This window comes from Limulus polyphemus, unplaced genomic scaffold, assembly GCF_000517525.1.
Source record: "Limulus polyphemus unplaced genomic scaffold, Limulus_polyphemus-2.1.2 Scaffold3034, whole genome shotgun sequence".
Lineage (NCBI taxonomy): Eukaryota > Metazoa > Arthropoda > Merostomata > Xiphosura > Limulidae > Limulus > Limulus polyphemus.
This window is the reverse complement of record NW_013668644.1, coordinates 46103-61150: the sequence shown is the minus strand read 5'-3', so window position 1 is coordinate 61150 and position 15048 is coordinate 46103. Positions and strand designations below refer to the sequence as shown.

Below are 15048 nucleotides of genomic sequence, written 5' to 3'. Positions count from 1 at the left end.
GCAAAATGCCACTGTCCTACTCTCAACTGAGTGATATTGTGCATAATCAGGAGGACAGGCCTCCATGGTCCACCAACCCAATGGCTAGGAACTGGTAAGTGGCAAGAACTCCCATACTCCACTAGAAGGACAGAAAATGTGTTGGGGAGTCTGTGGGACCACAGTACCAGAGACACTGCAATTGGTAACTGCAATACCGTATTTTGAAAAGCAGTGCAATCATGTTGATGCAGTCAATCAAACAACATCTACTGGCATGGTAGGCAGCGCCTCAATGCCATGGATCATCAGAGATGGGCAGTAATCTCTGTTTGCTTTACTGATGTTAGTCCATGAGTGTACAGTCTGGAAAGAATATATTTATGAAGTAATAGACCATGAGGTATATCTATGAGCAGTCTTGTGAAACACCCCCATATCAACAGTGTTTATAACTTGACCTTCTTATGTGTTATGATATTGTATTTTGATGCATATAGGACACCTCGATGCAGTTGATCAACCAATACCTGGCAGCATCTGGAATAGTACATCAGGTCTGCTGTAGAAAGAGCCTTAACGTCACAGTCATGTAGCATGGTATACGATCACAAATCGTACAGTGCAGATTTAAGACAAAGAACACCTGGTCAGGCAATACTTGTCAATGAGCAGGATCCAAATATGCAATAAAAACCCCTGCAAAGATAAAGTACTTACCACCCACAGTTAAACAGTTCCAGTGCTGATGATGTCTCCCAAGGTAAGATGGAAATGTGCAGCCAGGGACATGGTAATGCGATTCTTTGTTTGTTTTGGAATTTCGCGCAAAGCTACACGAGGGCTATCTGCGCTAGCCGTCCCTAATTTAGCAGTGTAAGACTAGAGGGAAGGCAGCTAGTCATCACCACCCACCGCCAACTCTTGGGCTACTCTTTTTACCAACGAATAGTGGGATTGACCGTCACATTATAACGCCCCAACGGCTGAAAGGTCTTTTCTTGGAAAACTGCATCTACGAATAGTGAATGCTGGAAAAACGTATATCAAGTATTAGGTTCAAAGTTTTTCAATATCATTATGAGATTAACAGTTGTTCAATTATCTCGTATTATCGGGTGTTATATAAGATACAGTTGAAGCACGAACATATCAGTTTATTTGCATAGTTGTTTCCCTATGACGTCATTACATGAGGGTGGAGTTGTCAAATATTTTAAGCGACTTCCAGATTAATCCAATCACAAAGTGTTATAAGTAAATCAGAAACTGCTCGATTATCAGAAACGTTTATGCTAGTGCTCTAGTTTGATCACTGTCGTGACCTTGTTTGTATACTATTGAACAGATAGGAGTATAGAGGTAAGCAAAATAATTAGCACTTCGCTGTTAGAGTATTGTAGAAAGAGTATTTTCTAAAGAGTGTTATTAATAGCAAAAAATAGCTTTATTCTTTAGTAAAGCCGATAACTTTGTCAGGAAGGCAGTAGTGAAGCAAATAGAACGTATACTAACTAGAAAAGTTTTGTTTGTTTTGTTTAATTTAGCGCAAGACTATCTGCACTAACCATCCCTAGCTTAGAAATACAGCTAGTAAACACCACCCAACGCCAACTCTTGGGCTACTCTATACCAACGAAAAATGGGATTGGACCTCGAATTATTGCTCTCCCACGGCTGAAAGGACGATCATCTAAAACTCTATTTTTGCGAAACCTTATTTCTATAGCAGGGCCCCAGCATGGCCAGGTGGATAAGACGCTCGACTCGCAATCTGAGGGTCGCGGGTTCGAATCCCCGTCCCACCAAACATGCTCGCCCTTTCACCCGTAGGGGCGTTATAATGTGACGGTCAATAAATTTCTCATTAGTCAGAATAATTTGTTTGTGGATATTAGTCATTCGTCAACTTTGCTTAAGGTTCCCAACAAGTTTGAGGACCAAACAGAGCGTGCTATTTATCTACTTAAAACTGATAGCATCAATACAAACAGTCAAAATGAGTTTTAGTGTTGAAAGATAACTGTAATGTCAAAATTCAGTTACTAAACCCGCTTTTGGCATGATGAAAGTGTGTGTAATTTTTCCACTAGAGTTTGATTCTTCTTAGTCTTTAGATCAATCTCATTCCAATCACGTGTAAAGGATAAAAAATATAGGACCCATGGGAAACTTTAAAAAAATTGTTCTAATATATCTTCAATATATTTTGAATAAAACGCTTAGATCATTTAATAGGTGGCCCGGCATGACCAGATAGTTAGCGCGTTCGAATCCCCCGTCCCACCAAACATGCTCGTCCTTTCAGCCTGTGACGGTCAATCCCACTATTCGTTGGTAAAAGAGTAGCCCAAGAGCTGACGGTAGGTGGTGATGACTAGCTGCCTTCCCTCTAGTCTTACACTGCTAAATTAGAGACGGCTAGCGCAGATAGCTCTCGTGTAGCTTTGCGCGAAATTCAAAAACAAACAAATTCTATAGCAGGAATTTAATGTTTTTTTTATAAACGTTACACGTGCTTATTAGTGTACAAAATAGCTTGAAATTACTTTACTAATATGTCAAAGAAATAAACACTTAAAAGCATAAAGTTTGGACACCTAGTAGTGCGTCCCCCCGTGAGACAGAGTAAGTCTTCGGATTTACAGCGGTAGAATCAGGTGTTCGATTCTTCTCAATGGACACAGCAGATAGCCCGCTGTGGCTATGAGAAAACATAAATACCTAGTATTTCCCTACTTAGAGGGCAAAGGAAGGACTCCTGGTGGCATGGCTAAACGATATGCTTGTTTGTCCATAACGCTAAAATTCAGAATTCGATCACTGCTGCGAACACAGCTGATTGTCCAACTTTGCGATAATAAAAACAAAAACGGACACACTTGATGAAGACACTATGTACTGTCGACGTCGAAAGATATAATAAAGATTTGTCTTTACTTTTTAACTAGTTACTTGTCAGGTGAACCAACTATGATATTTGAATTTATAGTTTCCAGATTTTTAAAACTGTTATGTTATACAGAATAGCTGTGTAAAAATTATTGTAAGTTTTGTTGAACCAGGAGATGGGTACTAGGGTTTGCTATCTCATATACTTTCAATTTCAAGCTTTTATCACTCTTATGCCAAAATAATGAATAATATTTGACATTTTATTATAGGTTCTATCCTAATACGTGCTCTTTAGTCCTGATATTCTGTAACTAGTGCCATCTTGTGACATGTAGGCGATTAAAATAAGCACTCAAGGGTTATAAACTCAACAAACTCTCTAGATTGATTGAATTTATCTTTTAAAGATGATTGTGGAATTATGCTATCATGATGGGTTTGACTAAGAAATGTGAACAGGAAGCAAAAAACATCAAGTCATGAATGGTAAACAAGTGTTATTATAACTGATGACAGTAAGTCACGAACGCTATATAAAAATCTTAAGGTTCATTGTCATTTTTCGAAATAAATGAAACCTTCTTTCTTGAGAATTACTACCGATAACTCGATCTGATAACATATTTATATGGTAATATATTGAGTGTAGTGCTGCTGAATAGCCTAAAATATTTTTTGAAATTATAGGTTGTGTTATTTTTTTTTACGAAATGAGTGAACAAAATAGTTGATTTGAGTCATTTTATTTGCCTTAATTTGGTATATATGTTTTCGGTGTTTTGTGACATGCATTTCAATAAACCAGACTTCAACTGCCTGCTATACACCTATAACGGCAGTGACAAAAATTTTCAGATTTTAGGCAATATCTGTCTTATTAAGAAGATTTCTTTGTAGTATGTAAACAAAATAATTCATACAGTAAATAACAGAATAGGAACAATGACAGGATTCGCTCAGCTTCTCGGAGAAAGAGGGTGGATTTATCAGAAGTGGATTTCTTTCTTCAAATTAACGTTTCACGGTGAAACTTTTACCTTTTCTGTCCAGTTGCACAAGAGAACACATTTATATGTACAATATGTTTAAAAGCTTTCATGTGCAAAAGACAACGTTTCGTTGATATTGATTTAAAAATACTATATGATATTGTTACGTCTCTGCTCGTTTGTTAATTTCCGGTATAAATTCTTTCCGAGGAACTTCAGCGATACAAGTCCTTTCTTAATTAAAACTAGTTTATTCTTTCTTGATACAACTTTGTAATACACAGAATTTCCGCCGTCACTTTAAACTTAACTAATTTTATAAAAACACGCTATAAGTCACAGGGATTCACACACTTTACTTACGGCTTGACTCGATTATCTCTATCTTCAGTCTCTCTATCTATCCAATTCCTCCTCTCCGCTTTATTTGCTAGGCTTATATACTAATAAAAGAGGGCGCCTGGAACAGACTAGAGTTGCCAGGAAAAGTCATAATCTTTCTAGAACCTCATCACGTGTTACCAGAGTCACGTGACTTCCGCTGTCGTAACAATATATTCAAGACGTTCGCTTAAGCTACTGCAGAATATTATGAAAGAAGTAATCTTAATGAGTATTCTGAAGTGAATTTGATAAACACCTCATCTCACTGACCATTCGAATAAAAATTACGCCAGAATGTATAAAATCTTACTGCTAATTCCAAAATGTATTCTGTTATTGGTGGATTAATGTATCATAATTTAGAACGGTATAATAGATTAGATAGTTTTTTTACTGGGTTAATAGTTGTGATCTGTACGTAACGGCATGTTTTGATCAGAAGTTAATTAACGACAATAAAGGCATTGTTGCAAGTCCGGCTTTGGTGGGTAGGCAACTACCTAGGGCGGGAAAATCAATAAACGTTTTTATATTAACTTCACTTTAAATTAGAATCAGCTATCTCGCGCTCACTTTATACCCTTTGCCGTGTCTTACAGACTTGGAAACTGAGACATTGTAACGTAAGATAATCGATTTAAATATAAAAGAAGTATCTATAAATTCAAGAAACTAGAAATTAAATAAGCATCTTATATATATCTCTTTGCAAATAATAATGATAAATAAAATAGACGAGTAAAATACAATTCTTCAAAATCTAAAAAGTTCGAAAAAAAACACAGATGGTCCCGTTAAAAGTAAGAGTTTACTAGAGGTTGCAGCCCCCTATTGGCCCAGCGATACGTCTGTGGACTTAAAACGCTAGAACCCGGGTTTCGACACCCGTGGTGGGCAGAGCACAGATAGCCCATCATGCAGTTTTGTACTTAACTACAAACAAACAAACTAAAGTCTGCGAATCAGTTATGATGTTATAGGTACGTTTATCGAAGGTAATGATACAGAGATTCCGCCAAGGACGACATTTTAAAATCCTGCTTATAAGGCAGCACAATACCTAAAACCGGCCTTTCATTAGCTGCAGGTTAGCCTGAATTACAGAGTTTGTAGTGATTTGTATGTTACTGCAACAGAGTATATTTAGATATTTATAAGGTAAGTCCAAAGATTTAAAGTAAGTACATTTTAACTATAAAGAGGGCCTATAAGGCAGCACAATACCTAAAATCGGCCTTTCATTAGCTGCAGGTTAGCCTGAATTACAGAATTTGTAGTGATTTGTATGTTACTGCAACAGAGTATATTTGGATATTTATAAGGTAAGTCCAAAGATTTAAAGTAAGTACATTTTAACTATAAAGAGGGCCTATAAGACAGCACAATACCTAAAACCGGCCTTTCATTAGCTGCAGATTAGCCAGAATTACAGAGTTTGTAGTGATTTGTATGTTACTGCAACAGAGTATATTTGGATATTTATAAGATAAGTCCAAAGATTTAAAGTAAGTACATTTTAACTATAAAGAGGGCCTATAAGGCAGCACAATACCTAAAATCGGCCTTTCATTAGCTGCAGGTTAGCCTGAATTACAGAGTTTGTAGTGATTTGTATGTTACTGCAACAGAGTATATTTGGATATTTATAAGGTAAGTCCAAAGATTTAAAGTAAGTACATTTTAACTATAAAGAGGGCCTATAAGACAGCACAATACCTAAAACCGGCCTTTCATTAGCTGCAGATTAGCCAGAATTACAGAGTGTGTAGTGATTTGTATGTTACTGCAACAGAGTATATTTGGATATTTATAAGGTAAGTCCAAAGATTTAAAGTAAGTATATTTTAACTATAAAGAGGGTCAAGTTCAGTTACGTATATATATATACCATAATTGAAAGATAACGTAGATTGTTTGAGTGAGTCACGTATATTTCGAGGTTAAAAGTTAATGCGTCAGAGTAAGGAAGCGGAATGCTATGGATGTACAAGACTCTGTTACTGAAAACAGTTAACCTCAAAAGATCTCTACGTTTGACGTGTACCCAAGCCCGCATCAAGGTAGTTGAGGCCCTGGCGCACTTATTTTTTGAGGCCCCTTCAATAAGGTACAAGCAAATTTGAAGTTAATTATAATTAATACGTATTAAGTTAATTATAGAATATGAACTAATTATTCGAAGTAAATTAGAATATGATCCAAGTAACTTTTAAGAATGATATATTAAAATTAAACAATAATAATAATAATTATTTACTTGTTCAACATGGCAAGGAAGAATGAATTAGGTAGATAAAAAAACAATATAGTTATTGTACAACATTACGGAAGCATGCCAAAACGTTACCCTAAAATCGTTTTTTTTTTCCTTGCTTTGGCGGAAGCAAAATCTCTAATTACATCTTCATAATCTATTTGCCTAAGCAATGTCCTTCCTAGCGTGAGCAAGGAAAGGGCATCTAAGCGTTTATTTAACATCTAAGCACGCAATTCATTTTTTCAATCTAGCCATTTTAGAAAAAACTCTCTCTGCACTGCAATTCGTGGCGGGTAGGCACAAGTATATTCTTAATGCCACGTCAACATTAGGAAAAACAGATTCGAGTTTGTTTTCTTCTGATTGCTTTGATGCATTGTTGGACGGATGGTGTTTCGCTATCAAAATAATTCGTAAACTGTATCATTTCATCGGGAAAAGAGCTGTCTAGATCTGGAGAGTATATATCTTCCAATATTTTAGCTGCAGCAAAAATATCAGTCTCGTTTAAATTTTTGAAATTAAATAGAAGGCCCGGCATGGCCAGGTGGGTAAGGCGCTCGACTCACAATCTGAGGGTCGCGGTTTTGAATCCGCATCCCACCAAACATGCTCGCCCTTTCAGCCGTGGGGGATTTATAATGTGACGGTCACTCCCACTATTCGTTGGTAAAAGAGTAGCCCAAGAGTTGGCGGTGGGTGGTGATGACTAGCTGCCTTCCCTCTAGTCTTACACTGCTAAATTAGGGACGGCTAGCGCAGATAGCCCTCGTGTAGCTTTGCGCGAAATGCCAAAACAAACAAACAATTAAATAGAAATCCAAACTTCATTTCTGTCGCTTTATATGCAGCAAGCCGATTTTCCAAACACATTTGTAACTTGCCAACATAGTGGGAGCGTTTATGTAACTTGGTTAGAGTAACATATGCTTCATGTTACCGCGTATTTTGACACTTCTTATGGCGGGAATTTTAAAAATTACGCTACAAAAGGCAATAAATCAATAAAATTTAATTATAAACAGTTGTATAAGGTTAAGAAGCTTTAAACTATTTAGTATAAAGAAATTTTGTTTCCTGCTACGATTTGAAGCAATTCTAGAAATAAAAATAGATAATTTTGACTAATTTCGTATTTTTTATGGTGGTTACGAAGTTGGTCAAATTGATCTCGTCTGTATTGATTAAGGATAGAACAAATAACAGATAAATTATGAAGATTTATAGAAAAAAGACAGAGTTAAACTGACGGTTCGAATCGTTAGTAGGGGTCCCTCACCGCTTGGGGCCCTGGCTCAACTACGCCACGGTTAATGCGGCCCTTCGTGTACCAATAAACTACAATAAAAGCAGTAACAGAAACGTATTTTTTACCAAATATGACACGTTAGTTTAGTTAACTGTGCGCAGTTCTTTACACTTGTTGAAAACAAATCTATTCATTAAAAACCGGTAAAACAAAACATTTTAAATCTTGACGTTTCGGAACTTCCTCATTCCACCATCAGCGATCTAAAATGTTTACGTTTATTTGATACGTCAATAAACAAGTACAGCTGCTGCGCAATGGGGTAAAACTTAATTTACGATTTTTGTTTAAAAAAACAACAACTTTAGAAACAGATCTGGTCAACATTTTGACCAATTAACTTTCCATACATGTTGATCTTATCTCCCACGTACAAGAACCATGTACAACAGCAACGACCAAGTCTTTACTCCACGTGTTTAACATTGAAATAACTATGTACAACAAACAACGACCAAGTCGTTACACCACGTGTTTAACACTGAAATAATGATGTATAACAACCAACGACCAAGTCGTTACTCCACGTGTTTAACACTGAAATAATGATGTATAACAGCCAACGACCAAGTCGTTACTCCACGTGTTTAACACTGAAATAACGATGTATAACAGCCAACGACCAAGTCGTTACTCTACGTGTTTAACATTGAAATAACGATATACAACAGCCAACAACCAAGTCATTACTCCACGAGTTTAACATTGAAATAACCAGGAACAACAACCAACGACCAAGTCGTTACTCCACGTGTTTGATATTGAAAGAATTATTTAACGCCTCCTTCTTTTTATTCATTTTCTCTGTTTTAATAGATGTGCTTCAAAACAAGTTCAATATTTTTTGTGAATTAGTAACAATATCAAAAATTACTTTTTACTCCAAAGTTATTATTTAGAGAAATAAAACTAATGTGCTTGTCTTTATATCTTTACCAAAATGTACTCCGACATCCTATATTTGTACACACAGACACAAGTTTCAGTACAAACTTTTACTGTAATCGTTAACCCTCAATAAGAATCATAAAAATAGACATTCTTTTTCATATAGCTGAAAAGAACAAAAAAAACACACACACACATTAGCCAACCAGAAGTTTTAAACTGTTAGATAAACACACACACACATTAGCCAACCAGAAGTTTTAAACAGTTACATAAACATACACACACACACACACACATTAGCCAACCAGAAGTTTTGAACAGTTACATAAACATACACACACACACACACACACATTAGCCAACCAGAAGTTTTAAACAGTTACATAAACACACACACACATTAGCCAACCAGAAGTTTTAAACAGTTACATAAACACACACACACACCCAACCAGAAGTTTTAAACAGTTACATAAACACAACACACAGTAGCCAACCAGAAGTTTTAAACAGTTACATAAACACACACACATTAGCCAACCAGAAGTTTTAAACGGTTACATGAACGACATGTAGTGTTCTCGTTTTTAAAATCTGCTGACCCTCACTGTCTCAGTGTACTTACGTTTGATGATAACGTATACATAGAGATTTTATTGGAAAAAAATTGTTTTCCTAATGTAATCCGACTTTTTTTTTAGCGCAAGAGTATTCAATGGACTATCTTTACTCTGTCCATCGCAGGGAATCGAGCCCCGAATTTAAGCGCTGTAAGTCCGTGAACTTACCACTGACCAACAGAAGGACTTTATCATACAATCGTCATCACTTTATGAAAGCATAACCTATCAAAGCGGTTCTTGACACCTTAAGGATACCTTTTTCTGATTTATTTGTAGAAACTTTCATAAATGAAAAGTGAAATTCTGTTCCAAATCGCACGCGACGTTCATTTATTTCCACGTTAACGTTACTTGTACTTTCGTTGAGTCCATGATAACTACAAATTTCGAGTTAGGTTACAGGTATATTCGTAGGCTAATGTAGTTCTGGATAAAATCTTAGTCTGCTTTCAGGTCTAACAAGGATTTAATCAGGGCATGACACAGTTCGGCGGCATTCCAGCGGCCTTGTGACTTCACTTACTTCCCATTCGCTTACTAGTTAGTCCCTGGGGAGGTAGTACCTTTTTCGATTTCACGAGAATCTGGTCAGTCTTGAAAAATTACATTACATCGACTGAACGCTTTTGTGCCTTTCTGCTGTAGAAAAGGTAATCAAAAAGAAATACTAATTACGTTTTATTTATGATCATATAGAGTCGGAAGGTAAGGAAGTTTGAATAATTGGGACAATCTGAGAATACAATTTTCCAGTTGTTTCGGGATTAGTTTTCTCTACGTTAAAAAAGTTCAGTTTCATTTTTAAAGAAAGTGTATCATTGTTTGTATACAAGCTTGCAGTTGTTGCTATAGTTTAGTTTGGTATAGTCATGTTTTGTCTGAAAACTTTGTGCAGTTTCTCCTATAGTTTAGCTATAGTTTTGTATTAAAACTTTGCGAATTTTGGAGTGGGTTCCAAATCAAATCTGGCGTTAGTTATGGAATTGCGCATCTCTAAACTAACTGTTACCAAGTGCATCTATTAAACTTTATCAGTAATCAAAATTATACTGAAACTTTATACATTCGTTTTAAACAAAAAACAATGGCACATTCTTCAGTTTCAGACGTCACGTACTAAGATACTTTATGGTCTCCATTCTCACAGACATGGACATAAAGACCTTGCAGGAGAACCTAGCTCGTTATGGTCAAGAACATCTGCTGAAATTTTGGCCGTCGCTGACCCACGATCAACGTACCCTACTGTACAATGATTTAGCTAGTATCGACTTTGCTGAGGTCACAGATATTCTCCAGCATTGTAACTTAACGCCAAGTACCGAAAATGGGAAACTGGATGAACTGCTGCAACCGATCCCTGACGAACTTCACGGGAGATCGTCTCGCACCGATCCCGATCTTCTCAAGACCTACAGAACAGAAGGTGAGTGTTTATTACTTCTTCCTATTGCTGTATTTTCGGGGGGAAAATCACTTTCGTCTTAATATTTGTTTAAAGATTGTAACGAGCAAGAAATAGTCAATATTTTAATTAAACACCCAGTTCCGTGAATATTTGTACGGCATTTTTCCTCAGTACCTATACTAAAAATTAGGCCTAACATGAAATATACATTACATGTAAATTTTGTTTTTGTATTGTTAATCAACTTATAATAATCAAGCAAAGAATCAAGTAATACAGAATATATGTAACTGTATTTGTATTTGTACAATATTTGTACGGCATTTTTCCTCAGTACCTATACTAAAAATTAGGCCTAACATGAAATATACATTACATGTAAATTTTGTTTTTGTATTGTTAATCAACTTATAATAATCAAGCAAAGAATCAAGTAATACAGAATATATGTAACTGTTTTTGTTTTTATTTTTCTCCTAAAGTTGAAAGAAAATTATAATGTTAACGCTTTGGTGCACATTCATACAAAAATTTCATGAGATCTAAATACCCGCAACGCATATAAGTCCTGAATTCTTATTATGATTTAGCGCGAAAACATTCCTGTAGAACATGAATGTTTTTGTTTTTTTTCAAATAAAAAATTAACAGCCAAAACAAAACTTCACGCTGCCTTTGTCAAACGTAACTCATTCTTACTAGCTGGTTTGGTAATTTAAGGTCAAGTGAATTAAAGACAGGTATCGTTTAAGTCTGAATATAGAATTTATGAATCACTTTCGTCATTAGTGTACGCTTTTAATTATATATATATATATATCCTCAACACATGGTACGATTTATGTTGATAAAAACTGTACGATTTATGTTGAAAAAAAGGGAATTTCTTATATATCTGAAGGCTAAAGTAAATAAAAATAAAGGTGTCCTACTTGGTTAATTGTCTATAACACTGAACTACCATGCCAGTCATACCCCCCCCCCCCGAAAAAATAACTGCCTGACACAGACAGATTTGTTCATTTCCTTTTAAAACCCAAACCTGCTCACCCTTTTAGCCGTGGGGGCGATATATTGTGATGGTCAATTCCACTATTCGTTAGTAAAAGAGCAGCTCAAGAGTTGGCGGTGGATGGTGATGACTAGCTGCCTTCCCTCTAGTCTTACGCTGCTAAATTAGGGATGGCTAGCGCAGATAGCCCTCGCGTAGCTTTGCGCGACATTCAAAACGAACCACACCTTATAATATAAGACTGTTATTGTAAATTACCAACATACATTTCAAAAGAATTTCTTGGCTCATTTCTGTCACGTAGAAAAGAAAACGTTTAAATTTAACGCAGAGATTAGGATAAAATTTTGACTTCAAGTATTGTTACGCTTAACTTGCTTAAATTATACGAAAAAATTTAGAAACTTCAGAATTTATCATTGCACCTGACCTTTTTGATAAATTTCTCATTAGTCAGAATAATTTGTTTGTGGATATTAGTCATTCCTCAACTTTGCTTAAGGTTCCCAACAAGTTTGAGAACCAAACAGAGCGTGCGATTTACTTAAAACTGATAGCATCAATACAAACAGTCAAAATGAGTTTTAGTGTTGAAAGATAACCGTAATGTCAAAATTCAGTTACTAAACCCGCTTTTGGCATGATGAAAGTGTGTGTAATTTTTCCACTAGAGTTTGATTCTTCTTAGTCTTTAAATCAATCTCATTCCAAACACGTGTAAAGGATAAAAAAAAAATATAGGACCCATGGAAAACTTAAAAAAAATTGTTCTAATATATCTTCAATATATTTTGAATAAAACGCTTAGATCATTTAATAGGTGGCCCAGCATGACCAGGTAGTTAGCGCGTTCGAATCCCCCGTCCCACCAAACATGCTCGTCCTTTCAGCCTGTGACGGTCAATCCTACTATTCGTTGGTAAAAGAGTAGCCCAAGAGCTGGCGGTTGGTGGTGATGACTAGCTGCCTTCTCTCTAGTCTTTCACTGCTAAATTAGGTACGCAAAATTCAAACAAGCTAAAGTATGTTAAAAATCTTTGGAAAAAAATATTATCTCGCTCAGAAGCTTTATCATTCTTTAAAGCTTCGATTTTTTTTCTTAACAAACTCAGAATAAATGTGGTAATCTCGTTTCCATCTAGCAACTGTTCAGGGTGAGGAATATTGCTTAAATCTTTATTAGTATAAATTTAAGACAAATATAGAATTTAATAACAATCATTTCATAGTCATCAGATGTGAGACTTACTTTACCATCCATGAAAAATCCTGCTCCCATTCTAACATTTGCTTACCATTAATGTAGTTAACAACAACAAGAAATCGATACTTTTAATCTTTACATTTTCTGTCGACCTTATTTATGTATTATTTTCGGTTTTCTAATTTCCTGTTTAACAAACTGTCTTGATCTTCTGTAATTCTCTTTGTATTCTGTCATAGGAGACAATTTAGACTTCTTACATTTATAATGCTATATATATATATGTGTGTGTGTGCCTATGGTAGTTCCCCATCTCTCTCTCTCTCTCTGTTATCTTTTAAGCCAATAAATAATATTTTTGGTAACTCGAGTACTTTATCGAGTACTTAAGTAAGTACTCGCTAAGGATGGATAAGCTGTATTTTAAACCAACTCTGAAGAGCTAAAAGCTAGTTAACAATAAAGACAATTTTTGGTGCATATGATGGTACCTTCCAGATATCAGGCGACCAAATGACGTAAGTTTCATTTTAAAACACAGTTGTGACTCTTTTCGTCCTGTCTCCCACTGGGACAGCAGTAAGTCTTCGGATTTACACTGCTAAAATCAGGGGTTCTGTTCCCCTCGGTGGACACAGCAGATAACCCGATGTGGCTTTGCTATAAGATAAACACACAACACAAACAAACTTTTCGTCCTGCCCCCCAGTGACACAGCGGTATGTCTGCGGACTTACAACGCTAGAAACCGGGTTTAGATACCCGTGGTGGGCAGAGCACAGATAGCTCATTGTGTAGCTTTATACCGAATTAGAAACAAACAAACAAACAAAATGCAAATCGAGTTTATTTTCTTATCTAGAAAGCAGAAATGTCAAATATAATATCTGAAGATTATATCAGAGAATTGAAGCAAACGTTTTCAAAATTAACGTATAGGAATTACATTTGAGATAAAGATTAACACGTTTATCCTTTCAGCTGCTTAAAAAGTTAAAGGTTAGATAAACGATATTATCTTTTTAACAGGGACCTAACAGATGGATGACCTTATATATATACACACACAAAACATATTTACATAAGTTGTCATTTTCCGATTTATTATATTTATCTCTTTTGTGTTCCAGTACAAAAATGTCTGATGTTGAAAACAGAAAAATAAAATTCTGCGTTGTCTTTTTTGCTCTATCACTTTTTTAAGCAGCTGCGTCAAAAATATTTGCTTAAGGTATGCTTAACAAGAAACAATCAATTATCATTATTTAGTCACACAAAAGTAGCCCAAGAGTTGGCGGTGGGTACTGTTTTCTAGTCTAGCAGTTCAAAATTAAGTTCTGATTAAGAAGTTAGCACACAAGATCACATATAAAAGCTGTAATGGTTTTCAAACCAGACCCAAAACTCGAGCGCTTTGGAATAGTTCAAAATTAAGTACAGCTATGCGCAGACAGACGTTTTTGTAGACTTGCGCGATTCTGAAATAAACCAACTACTTAACATTCATGCTCTGTGCTCAGGTAAAGTTCTATAAAACGTTTCAGATGTCAGGTAGAACTTGGTTGTTACGGCATTCCGCTATGTTTTATAACAGTTGATCGAAATGAAATCGTAACACGAGCTATTCTTCAAAATATGTGATATTTATACAAACAAAGTGAGGTTTGAACAGTTCGTAATTATGAAATAACCTCTATTTTAATATCCTACAAATGTTTTTTTTTTCAATTATACTTGAAGGAATGTCAATAAACGAGACTAACTGGTGTGGGTTTTACACAAGAATTCAAATATAAGGTTTTGGTGTGTGTACTGCCCAAAAGTCATGTTTAAGCAAGTATCAGCTAGATAAAGTTGAACTGAATGGAATGGAAAGGTTTAGTTTCGTATAAAGACGAAGACATCTTAATTATTCTAGTAAGCTTAAATGAATCACGAAAATTATAGGAAATAACATAATGACGTGTCTCAATCCAGCGTTAATTTTCTAAGATATTCTATGATACTGAATAAAATTAGGGATGGAGGGGGGATAATATCACGTAGTTTAGTTTGGGTGAATACAGGTCATAAATCAAGGCCACGACTAATAACTTT

The 15048-nt window shown here is 35.6% G+C and overlaps 1 protein-coding gene across 1 annotated transcript in view; it reads left to right on the top strand.

Moving 5' to 3' along the window:
• Positions 1–1266: 1266 nt before the first annotated feature.
• LOC106468512 (UDP-N-acetylhexosamine pyrophosphorylase-like) overlaps positions 1267–15048 on the top strand; it is a 40858-nt gene continuing 27076 nt past the window's right edge. Inside the window, exons 1-2 of the mRNA XM_022396847.1 lie at positions 1267–1341; positions 10475–10753. Coding sequence (XP_022252555.1) covers positions 10477–10753 — 277 coding nt within the window. The 5' untranslated portion in view covers positions 1267–1341; positions 10475–10476. The remainder of the gene's footprint in view (positions 1342–10474; positions 10754–15048) is intronic.